The sequence below is a fragment of the Dysidea avara genome, chromosome 2 (genome assembly GCF_963678975.1).
Source record: "Dysidea avara chromosome 2, odDysAvar1.4, whole genome shotgun sequence".
NCBI lineage: Eukaryota > Metazoa > Porifera > Demospongiae > Dictyoceratida > Dysideidae > Dysidea > Dysidea avara.
Window position 1 is genome coordinate 51,957,558 of NC_089273.1, and position 13,631 is coordinate 51,971,188.

Consider the following 13,631-nt stretch of genomic DNA (forward strand, 5'->3'; position numbering starts at 1 on the left):
AACAGGTAATCAAGTTTGCCTGGCCTTAGGGTCATACTAAAGGCACTTTTTGGATAAACCTAACAAATGTAGCCAAGACACCAGAATAGCATTGAGAAGCTGTTTTTGGGTGATAACTTTGGCCAGAAGAACTCAAACCTCAATGGTCCCTAATGTTATACAGCACCACTGTATTGTGTGATAGCTACATTGGTTCTTTATCGTTGACTTGTGTAGTCTTGTTGCATTTCATTTTAACTCTAACTGGCTAGCAATGAAGATAGCTACCTCTTTCAATATAGTCAGTATAGAAAAAAAAACAGAGAAAGCCAATTATCAATGGCTCATGCAGTCCTATAGTCTCTTAGTTACTTTTGTGAATATGCCTAGCTGTTTTGTACAGCCAAGCACTAACATAGTCGGGTACTTAACTACATTCTAGCTCGGCTGCCCATGCACGCAGCATACCCCTAATTAAACCCTATCGTGCACCTGGGCTTGGGTAGCATAACACAATAATATTAGGATGTTAACAATGATTTACATTCAGTGTTAAAAATCTTAACAATACTATAATACTATAAATCAATGATTTACAGTCAGTGTTAAAAACCTTAACAATACTAACACTATAAATCCATATAAGAGACAAATGAAATGAGTTGCCAACCATTGTCTATCAATGGCTAATGAGACATTCAGCCTTAAAGCATATAGAAGGTTTTCCATTCTGGTCAGTAGCATTGATTGCAATATGGTACTTTCCCTACATGTAAATAAACAGACAAATATGTGACTCGGTCTGACAAAATCAGTCTTATAGCCAGTCACATTTTGACCATAATTTCAAATTTTAAAATTCAATAACTTTTTCTGTGGACATGATAACTATTTTAACATTTTCACCACTTATGTAGAAATTAATTTTATGGAGATTTTCCTGGAAAGCACTGAATTGTTATAGATTACACAGAAATGGAGATGCACAATATTAAGCAAACACATGTATATATTTTCTGGCTATAAGACTGATTTTGTCAGATTCGGTCACATGCATATTATAGTAATGCAACAATGCACTCTTTAACACTCACAAGAGGAGCAAATGAAGGGACCTGTGCTTCCAGAGCACCAGACATACGACCTGAAAACCAAATATACATTATTATATGTGACTGGGCCTGTGAAATAGGGCATGTGGGCACATAAGTTTTGCCTACTTTTTCAAACTTACATCACTCATAACGTTTTGTACCATTATGCTATTACAGTGCAATTTTCAGCTCTTGGTAAGCATTTAATTGGCTTTATGATACAAGTTACAGCATAGGCGGATCTAGAAGGTATTGTCAGGGGGGGCCAAGGGGGGGCAAGAAAATTTAGTGTACAACAGTGTTTGTTCCACTAAGAGGAATTCTAGTACACAAGTTATGTTCAGTTGCATAACTTTATTCAGTATAGCTGGATGAATGATAGACATACAGTTGTAAGACTGTAGCTAGAGAAAAAAATTTAACCATTAGACTTCCTAGGTTGAATTTGAGAGCATTTTTGATAACATTTAGTGAACGAACTGCATGCTTGCAATGCATATAAAGATTAGTTAGCCTATCCTGAGATAAAGCCTGTTTGATGGTAAAGTGTACTAAATCAAAAATAAGCAGTATTGTTATAATGACATTAAATTGTGACTGTTCTATTAGAGTAGTGACTGCTCTATTAGAGTATCTCGATCTCGACACAAAAACTCAAACTTATTTGCCTCACTTTCTTTACAATGTACAGTATAACTGTAAAGTACATTTATAACTGTTGTCTTCTATTTGCACATTGGCTTTCTATACTTCTGAATACAGTGTGAATGCATGATTCCAGTTTCTGGTATCAGTATAGTAGTGTGAGCCCAAGGGGGGCAAGAGAAGGGCCGGGGGGGGGGGGGGCGCAGCACCCCTTGGCCCCCCCTCAGATCCGCTTATGAGTTACAGAATGCAAATAGTCTGTTCCAATACTGAGATATGACCTGTAAAGTGACAGGGTGTAATTTGTGCCCGCATGCCCTGTTTTCGCAGGCCGGGTCACATATATAGCTTTGTTATTTGACATAGCTAGATTTTGTCATATTAACTCCATTGATTGTATACTATACCTTTGTGGACTGGGCATTGGAGGCCTCCCAGTCGCACAAATTCACAGATGTCTATGGTTTCATCAAACACGGTAACAATATCATACCTCGCCACCATCGTCACATTGCCACCAGTAATTTTCTTGTCTAATAAATTACATTATAATTGCATAGTCAAGTAAGAGTCAGTGCTGCAATATACATGTATTAGTGTGAGTCATGTCATGTGAGCAAAGATGTTTTGCAGATCATACTTACTTAACTGCACACAACTCTATCCCTGAAGTAGTACTAGATGTATAGCATGAATGAACCTCCAGATAGCAACATACAGCTAGCAGGTCTTTTAAAAGCTGATGGGTTAACCAATTTGCTTGTAATGCTGATATATCAAGCTAGCCAGCTGAATATATATGAAAAAACAGTCAGTGTGTCTAATGGATCAGTCTATGGGTAGACCTATGCTGAGTGAAGCAGAAACTTCAATCTTCATATATACGGTAGCTATACTATTTGCCAGACCAATATTTATAATTATAATTATACTCTCCTTTATGAGTATAGATCAACGTTGAAACCGGGTCGGGTCATCCGGGTCACATTTTCTCCGGGTCATCCGGGTCTGACCCGGTTTACAATTTATCCGGGTCTGACCCGGATTGGATCACGTGAGAAGCAAAATTGTTCGTTTGACGACATGGAAACTTATAAACGCTATCGCGTAGCTCTTTCGTGAGCCACGCCCATTTATCGCATTACCAACATACGCTCAGCCACGCCCATTTGTTAGTAAGTGTAGTATGTAGTACGAAACTGAGGGTGTCAGTAGGTGAAGGCCTTTTTTTTTTTTTTTTTTTTTTGGTCTTCAACCTACAGCTAGCCTGAAGTTGCAATATTTACTCAACACGAATCGAACGCTCAAAATGTAGACTCGTTCGCTCGCTCGAGACTAGCCGAAACACGTCTCGGCTCTAATTAATCTGGGTCAATCCGGGTCACATCCGGGTCAAATCCGGGTCAGTGGGTCATCCGGGTCAGCAGTAGTGACCCGGTTTCAACGTTGGCATAGATATCTATATACTGTAGCAACCATTAGTGATCCTTAATTGTAAACTCTGCATGGCATGCTGAATCTTGTGGTGGTGCGTAGGCCGGTCTTTATGCATCATGAGATGATCATACATGCGTATAAGCTACCCGGCAATCCGCAAACTTACTGACGGTTCCATTTACAGTGATAGTAAAGTAGTCTTCTGGCTTTAAGGAGTCAGGGGAGATCGAGATTTTGAGATCCGTCACATCATAATCAGTACCGTCTGAAAAGGGAGGAGTGAATTATACACCAACGCACGTGATACTGGACTCTTCGAACTTACCACAAGACGTATCACTGGTACACACGCCTCCTAAGTCCAGTTTCACTAGTGGAATGGCGGTCACTAGCACCACGCAAAACGCAATCAGAACAAAGACCACTTTCATCTTTGCAGCATGCAGGAAATGTGCCCCACCCAAAAATCAACTGATCAGCTAGAACATTCATTCATAATAATAATATTATTATTCTAGTGGCGCAGTAGGTATAGAACAATCATTTCGCATTATTTAGTGAAATGGAATCTCAGAAGACTAGTAGCCTCCTAGATAAACACTTTCTGGGAGCTGGGGTTTATAAATCTACTATGATTATGACATTGGGCTCATTCACTCCATTGGTTTTCTCCACTTTTGGAGGAATGGGTAGTGCAGCTACAGTTGCTTATAAGCGTCTAGCTTCTATGCTATCTACTCAACGGGGCCAATCTTACAGCAGTGTTGTATCATGGATTAGATGTTCCACCAGCTTCTCTTTGCTCAGGTCAGCAGTGACCTGCTTGCGTGGAGCAAGGTCACACCGTGGCAGCCCTGTGACTATTGGAGCACTTGACCTTGCTATTTCGGAAGGCCAAGTGTTGCCATCTCATTGTTTTTTTTTTTTTTTTAGTTTTACAGTCTTTTTGTCCAGCACTTTTACCATCTGGTGCTGGGGGTGGTGGCAAGGGGTGCAGGCACCCCGGGAAAAAAAAAATTATGACATTGGGTACTGCATGGATCATATAGTATATACAACTACACTGGAGGAGAGAACCATCATTATTAAATGAGGAAACATGTAAATACATTACAGTATATGATGAGCCCTCGGTCTCATGCGACTACAGCCAGACTCTTAAAAGAGATCTGTGTGGGCACGGCAGGGTTATGCACCTATCAATGTAATCCCCGACTACCACAGAAATAGTCACATTAGTCATTTTTGATCCATTCAAATCAGTAGTTTGGTAGCTACCTAATGGTATAAAATTGAACACTCATAGATACAGTATTACACCAACTCTAAGTTCCAATTGGTGTATATATAGCTAACAGATATCACAACAGTCATTCCTTCAATTAAACATGCATGACACTCAGCCATTGCACATATCATATGCTCTCCATCTTGATCAGTGCCTTCAATGTCTCCATGGTACGTACACATACCCTTCCAACACAACAACGCATAAATGTGAGATATACAGCTATTAATAGTTTCTGCTTACTCCTGGAATATCACTAGGCAACTTAGTAGTAGCAGAACCATTCAAAAGACCTGTAGAAAGAATCATATTACGTCTTTAAAAGTTAAAACTTGGATATAGAGCCCATAAAAATGGCTCTGATAAAAAGCTTAGACATGCAGGTATGTTCCATGTATTATATACAACTACCTGCAGGAATTGGACTCTCCTTGTACTTTCCTTAACAAGATCAAACACATCATACTCATGATCCAACATAGCGATGATACCATATTTTTCTTTATCTAATATTCGTTTAATTTTTTATTTAGTTATTTTATTGCAGGCAAGGACAACCAGAGAAACATGCATGTGACTACAATACCAATATCAGTGACCAGGCCTGCGAAAACAGGGCATGTTGGCACACAAACATTTGGCTATTTCATCAAATTTTCATGGCTCATAACTTATTTGAGTCAAAGATGATTGTAATTGATAGGAAAATTGATGGGTGTACAACAGCTACAAGAACAAAGGGAATGAAGTTTACGTATGTGAATCATCCGGGTGGATGTTTGCAGTGAAGCATTCCCAGAAATAAGACTTAATATGATATTCAATTGTGCATAAAGATAAATTGATAGCCAGGGATAGAGTTCCACAAGTGGCTGATTCTGTTGAAATAAAAAATGATGTTCATTGTTTGTTGAGGATACATTATGTCTTAACTATAGCTTTTATCTGCCAGCAATTCTTTGATTCTGTCACATTAAGTTCCTATCATATGTATGCAGAAATCAAACTTAATCAGAATAGCCTTTATTAGGCCTTTAACATGCACAAGTAGATAGGACACTTCTATAATTGTGATCAGAGGTGCGTCTTCTTCACACATCCAATTCTTTGAGCTTGGAAGACCATAACTCAGTTAGTGTTATAAAAACATATAACTGTGATTTGTTGGTCACAAAGCCATCTTACCCAGTACATGTGATCCTTACGGTGGTCATTTAAATTTCTCACCTACAACACTGAGATGCTTCCTTCACGCAATTGTATGACTAGTGAGTATTCCTTTTGTAGGAAGTCTGTGTGGATTTATATAGAATAAAGCGACTAAGATATAATTATTATATTTAGCTATACTCACATTTTTGTGAGTTTTATATAATTGTATATCTTTTATAAGACTCTAATTAGAATAATTAATTGTATTATCTAAACAAACTATATACTTCTGCACAGAACATAATTATTTGCAACAGTTGATACTATCACTACAGCACTAAATATAAAGCTATGTGCTTGTGCAGTCTTTGTTTGGACCTTAAGCTTTGTAAGGCCTTTGATTCTCTTGACCACCAGATATCTTATGCAGCTGTCCTGTAGAAAAAGCCCTTTCAAATATTCCTTCATCCCAAATGCAATCCCCACGTGTAATAAATTACCCAGCACTGTGATTGACTGTAACTCACTAGATATAATTACTTTGATAGCACAATAATTGTATGACCTTGTCGTATTGTAATTCTGTGTATGACCTTCGCTGAGCAAAGTTTCACAGTAATGGTAAATAATACAGATTAAATTCAACCATTTGGAACATGGATTATGTCCCTTCAGAGCAATTTGTCTGATTGTTTTCAACATGTGAAGAATGCTGCTAATTTGTATCGCATTGCAGATAGGTTTCATGTCGGTGCCTTGTTCAATACTTAAACACCTGAAGTACAGCGTAATTATGTTCCTTGTCTACAGTCACCACTCAGAAGTATCTGGGAATTGAATTTGATATAAATTGGATTGGTCAGCTCATGTCTTCTGGATTAGTTATCACAGAAAAGCTTTACTCAAAGTCATCAAGATGTTATAGTAGATTCTCCTGTTAATATCTGATGTATGCGTTTACCAGTTTAGGGTCCTTTGCTGCAAATGCTGCCTTAGTCAAACATTCATTTTTTGTATAATAATTGCATAATTGGATGTGCATATCATTACTTTTTGGAAATTTACATGTCAGAACATCGTGCCAACTTTATTTGGCTGACAGTATCACCGTAAATAATAAGTACTGCTGTTTATTTGCTTTATGTAAGGTGTATATATATTACTGTGCTGGATCCTTCCGTAGTATTTGAAACAAATCATGGACGTCATACTATATAGATCCTCTCAACAACCAGCTGTGTTTTGCAGACTATATCCTTTATATGTATACCAAGAAACCATTTATACATTTTGCTGCACTCTGGTGAAAAGATCTACCTGGTGATGTTGTTCTGTCCTCTACTTTTCCATCTTCAGGGTATAATATTAATTTTGTATTTGTATTGTGTTAATAGTCCTAACTGTGTGCTTTTGTGCTTATTATTGTTGTGCATTGTTTTTGTATTCACTTTGTATGGAAGGATAGTTATGTCGAAGACAGTATTTGAGCTAAAATAAAAGTGAATCAATCTACTTATGGGAAATATAAAGTTTCGAGCCTACTAAATGCGACTCATTGTGTCACTGAAGCTAGTACATGACATTAATATTATGAAGCTACAACTGACTAGTAATAATACTATAAAGTATTAATTTTAAAATGAAGTAGGGATCCAAGCGATAAAAAGTAATGAAACAAGAGATGAATGATGGTATTACAGCATAGCTTAGTGGCCTACATTGGCATGTTATTATAGGATATTGCTTCATGTAAGCTTTTAGGTAATGTACATTGTAAGAGCCCCTGGATTTCTTGACAAAATAGTGATGAAATGAAAATTTGCATTCAACAAAAATTTCTTGGTCTACAGTAATTAATTTGAGTAGAAACTGTCTTATTTGTAGTTCGAAATTGTTTGATAGAAACAATGGGCCACAATTTGATGCACAGTGTAGCAAGCTAGACATATACTTGAATGTATATCAATAGTAAATTGCCCTTGATTGTATATGTACGTAATATTATGCTGTTTCTATTGTAGCCTAGGACCTTGGTTCATGATTTTCTTTTGAACAATAAGCGCAATGAAATTATTTGTCTATTTGTGTGTTTCAATAAAGCTTTGCAAGTATAAAATCATCAGGCTGTTTGTGATGATAACTGCTGTACAACAAAATGAAACTTACAGCATTGATGGTGTGGCAGCCATGTACATTCCATATCCAAATAAACTATAATTATACCAGTAAGTGATCTTCAGAATACCAGTGAGGAAAAGCCACTTGTTGAAACATCTAATCCTTTTCCTTCTTATTAACTAATATATAGTAGTCCTGAAAGTAGGGAAGAACTTTGTATAGGGAAGAAGTATTTATGTACTGTGGCAGTACTGTTTAACATATCATTGTTAGGAAACTCTGTGACAACCAAATTGGACATGAAATACTTTAACATATTTTCATTTGTGACCCAGTCTGGGAAAACTGGTCTTATCGCCTATTGTAAGTGCATTCTGAATCAACTCCCCTATGGTTAAGCTACATGTACCAAATTTTCACATGCTTAATTTTACACCAATTCCATACCTTCCACTGTACAAGTAGCTAACAGCTAAGTTTCCCCACAATTTAGATAGTTTTTAAAACTTAAATGTGGAAGGTATAGGGATGACTTATAACACCACGTTACGGACCATTCAGGTCTTAAAACTAGCTAAAATGAAGCATTGTTTTATAGCACAGGTTTCTATTCAACACTATGGAGCTGTACAGCAACATGCAGCCATCCTCAGGTAGGCCAGAACTCATCAGGGCCCCAGACTGCTTTATACAGATCGCCACTGTGCTTGGGAAAAGCAGCCAGCAAAGCAGACCACTCAAGTCTAGCTGATTTTGATTATAAAATTTGATAGTTTGTTCATGTAGCTTTGTGTTCTTTGTGAAAAATCAAAATTGCTATCATGAGCAATAAGACTAGTTATCTCAGATCCAGTTACATTTCTTGTTACATATTTAATCACATAGTGATTTAATTTGCCATACATTTAGTCTCAATAGTAGGAATGCAATTAATCCCAAATCGCATGGCCTTGTTTCTGTAATTGCACTGTAAAGTAGCCAAAAGAATAGCAGAATAATAGAAGCCTTTTAAGTGCAACATATGTAGACATTTTGAGTAGCCAATCAGAATTGCTGACACGTGAAGCCTTTTAAGTGCAACAACAAATGATGTAATACAAAGAAGGATGATGCAATCACCTGGTAGAAGTTAATGGCCACATAGAACTGGATAGATGTGTACTACAAACCACGAAGGGTGGTCACTATGTGATTAGTAGGCAATCACACGCATTTTCGTACAATTATGGAATAATTGTACTCGTAACAGCCAAAATTGCACTCGACTTTGCCTCGTGCAATTTTGACTGTTACTCGTACAATTATTCCCTAATTGCACTCAAATGTGTGTGATTACCTATACAAATAATCTAATCCAAAACAGCCAAGCTGTAAAAAAAGTGTGCGGCCCTCAGAAAGGCTATGGTGAAAAAAGATGGGAAATCCAAGGTGGCGGCCAAGAAATGACTGTGATGGTAGGTTAATGGTAAAAATTTTAATAACGACAATTCAGGTGAATTTTTGTGCCGCTTCACAAAATTTACCTAAATTGTCATTATTAAAATTTTTACCATTAACCTACCATCACAGCCATTTCTTGGCCGCCACTTTGGATTTCACATCTTTTTTCACCATAGTCTTTCTGAGGGCCGCACACTTTTTTTTACAGCTTGGCTGTTTTGGATTAGATTTCATTTCTTTTTGTATTTGTATACCTTTTTTAACCTATGTTTTTTTCTTTACTACAGGAAGAAGAAAAGATGAAGTAGATGTACTTTAAATATTTTATCAGTAAATGTACAAATTATATATACTGTATAATACATATGTGACCGGATTTGCGAAAAGGGGTCTTCCACACACATCCAATTTGCCAACTTTGACAATTGATAACTTCAGATTGGAAAGAGCTATTGCCTTGAATATTGGACAGTGGTGAGCACCACTATACCTGAATACATGGTGAAATTTTCAGGTTAATATGTTACTTGAACACTGAGTTATGGTCTCCAATGGTTACGGAATTGGATGTGTGTGGAAGACCCCTTTTCGCAAATCCGGTCACATAATATTATATTGATTACAGAAATCTCCATGGTGGTTTCTTTGAAACTGAACACTCTATAAGGTGACTTCTTCTAATTGCTCTCTCTACAGGGTGAATTGTTTGTAGCTGAACGATCAACAAGGTAACTTCTTCTAGCTGATCTCTCTACAGGGTGATGTGTTTGTAGCTGAATTCTGTATAGGTGATTTGTTTGCAGCTGAGCTCTTTACAGAATGGTTTCTTTGTAGCTGAACTCTCTAAAAGGTAACTTCTTCTAACTGATCTTTCTACAGGGCAATTTGTTTCTGGCAGAATTTTCTACAGGGTGATTTCTTTGCAGCTGAACTCTCTACATGGTGGTTTCTTTGTAGCTGAACTCTCTACAAGGTAATTTCTTCTAGCTGATCTCTCTACAGGGTGATTTGTTCGTAGTTGAATTCTGTACAGGTGATTTGTTTGCAGCTGAACTATCTACAAAGTAACTTCTTATAGCTGATCTCTCTACAGGGTGATTTGTTCGTAGTTGAATTCTGTACAGGTGATTTGTTTGCAGCTGAGCTCTTTACAAAATGGTTTCTTTGTAGCTGAACTTTCTCCAAGGTAACTTCTTCTAACTGATCTTTCTACAGGGTGATTTGTTTGTAGCTGAACTATCTACAAGGTAACTTCTTATAGCTGATCTCTCTACAGGGTGATTTGTTCGTAGTTGAATTCTGTACAGGTGATTTGTTTGCAGCTGAGCTCTTTACAGAATGGTTTCTTTGTAGCTGAACTCTCTACAGGGTGATTTGTTTGTAGCTGAAATCCCTACAAGGTAACTTCTTCTAGCTGATCTTTCTACAGGGCGATTTGTTTGTAGCTGAGTTCTCTACAGGGTGTTTGTTTGCAGCTGAATTCTCTACATGGTGGTTTCTTTGTAGCTGAACTCTCTACAAGGTGACTTCTTCTAGCTGATCTCTCTACAGGGTGATTTGTTTGTAGCTGAACTCTCTACAGGTGATTTGTTTGTAGCTGAACTCTCTACAAGGCGATACTTCTAGGTGATTTCTCTACAGGATTCCTTGTTTCTAACTGAACTCTCAACAGGGTGATCTGTTCATAGCTGAACTTTCTACTGGGTGATTTGTTTGCAGCTGAACTCTCTAAATGGTGGTTTCTTTGTAGCTGAACTCTCTACAACGTGACTTCTTCTAGCTGAACTCTCTACAAGGTGACTTGTTTCTAGCTGATCTCTCTACAGGGTGACTTGTTTCTAGCTGAATTCTCTACAGGTGATTTGTTTGTAGCTGAACTCTCTACATGATGGTTTCTTTGTAGCTGAACTCTCTACAAGGTGATTTCTTCTATAGCTGATCTTTATACAGGGTGATTTGTTTGTAGTTGAACTCTCTACATGATAGCTTCTTTGTAGCTGAACTCTCTACAAGGTGATTTCTTCTATAGCTGATCTTTCTACAGGGTGATTTGTTTGTACCTGAACTACCTACATGATGGTTTCTTTGTAGCTGAACTCTCTACAAGGTAACTTCTTCTAGCTGATCTCTCTACAGGACAATTTGTTTGTACCTGAACTCTCACATGATTGTTTCTTTGAAGCTGAACTCTCTACAAGGTGATTTCTTCTAGCTGATCTTCTACAGGGTGATTTGTTTGTAGCAGAACTCTCTACAAGGAAACTTCTTCTAGCTGATCTCTCTACAGGGAGATTTGTTTGTAGCTGAACTCTCTATACATGATTTGTTTGCGGCTGAATTCTCTACATGATGGTTTCTTTGTAGCTGAACTCTCTACAAGGTAACTTCTTCTAGCTGATCTCTTTACAGGGTGAATTGTTTGTAGCTGAACTATCTACAAGGTAACTTCTTCTAACTGATCTCTCTACAGGGTGATTTGTCTGTAGCTGAACTCTCTACAAGGAAACCTCTTTTAACTGAGCTCTGTACAGGGTGAATTGTTTGTAGCTGAACTATCTACAAGGTAACTTCTTCTAGCTGATCTCTCTACAGGATGATTTGTTTGTAGCTGAACTATCTACAAGGTAACTTCTTCTAGCTGATCTCTCTATAGGGTGATTTGTTTGTAGCTGAATTCTGTATAGGTGATTTGCTTGCAGCTGAGCTCTTTACAGAATGGTTTCTTTGTAGCTGAACTCTCTACAAGGTAACTTCTTCTAGCTGATGTATCTACAGGGTCACTAGTTTGTAGCTGAATTCTCTACATGGTGGTTTCTTTGTAACTGAACTATCTATAAGGTGACATCTTCTAGCTGATCTTTCAACAGGGTGATTTGTTTGTAACTGAACTCTCTACAAGAAAACTTCTTCTAACTGATGTCTGAACAGGGTGAATTGTTTGTAGCTGAACTCTCTACAGGGTGATTTGTTTGTAGCTGATCTCTATACAGGTTACTTATTTCTAACTGATCTCTTGAATTCTGTTCAGGGTGACTGCTCTATTAGGATGACTGCTCTATTAGAGTATCTCGATCTCGCACTTGCTACACCAAGTTGGATTTCGTGTTATAACTCCGTGGCTTTAAGTCTGATTCTTCTACACCATTGAAGAGCCTTTCTAAGATGATAACTCCATCTGTACAGCGATTTTCAAAGCATTACCCCAAGCGGTTTATCTGGTAGGCGTGGAAAGCAGTCGTTTTTTATTAGCTAATCTCGATTGCGTAATTGTTACACACTGTTGGTTTTTTCGTTGTATCTTCCTGGTTTTTAGCTCGATTTCTTTCAAACCACAAAAGGTTTGAGGTTCAATAGTTAACCTATTCACCCACCGATGTTCAGCTTCTTCCCATACGCGGTTTACCCTGTAGGCGTGACAACATATTGGTGTTATTATTCGTGCATAATCGCTCTTAACTCTTTGCCTATTTATGGTATTCCAGCCAAAGTTGGTACAGAGATGCGCCTTTATACCCCCCTTCTGTGTGCCAAATTTCAAGGCAATCGGATAACGCGTTCGCGTTTTATAGCAGTTTTTGTAAGTGTGCGAAAAGAGGAAGAAAAATAAGAAGAAAAAAAAACGAAGAAACTAAGCCAATTTTTGAAGTCGCATATCTCAGGAATGCCTGAAGCGATTTCGCTCAAATTGGGAATGTGGAGTACTGAAGTTGAAGGGAATGTACACAGCAAAATTTGTCTTGTTTCATCAAGGCAGCACAGAGCTACGGAGGTGCGAAAATTGCGTTTTCTTTCTTCCTGTCAATATACTCACGGGGTTGCGCGCCGGCTTCTTGGGCCGCACGACACACTACCGTGTGTCTTGATGATGCTTTCTGTTTTTGGACAAGAAATAACACAGAATTACAACAAAAAATCATTACATTGTTACACAAAACTCAACCCACAATCGAATCCTACACTAGCTACTATATAAATCCTTCAGTGTGTCTTGCCATTAAAGATTTTCTTACTCTTATTTTTTGGACAAGCTCACCCTATCTGGAAGAGCTTGAATAGCACAAGTACACTGTACGTTTTTAACAGGTACCGTGTGCCTAATAACTAGAATCTGTACATGTGGTACAGTAGAATACTGTCAGTTCCTTTCTGGATTAATGTTGCAAACTTTACAACAACAGGTTCCATTAGGGTAATGGTGTTTATGGCAGTAGTGTGGTAAAGATAATAAGCTCTGTTGCTAGATGGCTGAATTTGGTTGATTTCAGTGTCAATTCTAGCCAAATTATGCTAACCAACACTTTAAAACAATACAATTCACCTTTAAACATTAAATAGCCATATTTTAATTATGAATTACCTCTTATAGACACAGTACACAAATTACACCTGTATAACTACTATAAAGCTATTATAATACCTATTTTAATACTGCTCCAGAAAAGGGCTGCCTCTTTTTCCTCAAGAATTCAAGAAATGGT

At 37.7% G+C, this 13,631-nt stretch overlaps 1 protein-coding gene across 1 annotated transcript; it reads right to left on the reverse strand.

Moving 5' to 3' along the window:
* Positions 1-485: 485 nt before the first annotated feature.
* LOC136246268 (putative phosphatidylglycerol/phosphatidylinositol transfer protein DDB_G0278295) lies at positions 486-3,637 on the reverse strand. Its single transcript, XM_066037680.1, has 5 exons — positions 3,481-3,637; positions 3,322-3,420; positions 2,126-2,251; positions 1,074-1,123; positions 486-745 (listed from the first exon to the last, which is right to left on the reverse strand). Exons 1-5 carry the CDS (start codon positions 3,584-3,586, stop codon positions 659-661), a joined length of 468 nt encoding a protein of 155 aa, XP_065893752.1. The 5' UTR covers positions 3,587-3,637; the 3' UTR covers positions 486-658.
* Positions 3,638-13,631: the final 9,994 nt, after the last annotated feature.

Coding starts and splice junctions, on each gene's coding strand:
- LOC136246268 (XM_066037680.1), bottom strand. CDS start 3,586: ATGAAAGTGGTCTTTGTTCTGATTGCGTTTTGCGTGGTGCTAGTGACC. Junction 2,252..3,321: donor CACTGTAAATGGAACCGTCA/GTAAGTTTGCGG, acceptor GTAATTTATTAG/ACAAGAAAATTACTGGTGGC. Junction 746..1,073: donor TCCCTTCATTTGCTCCTCTT/GTGAGTGTTAAA, acceptor ATTTACATGTAG/GGAAAGTACCATATTGCAAT.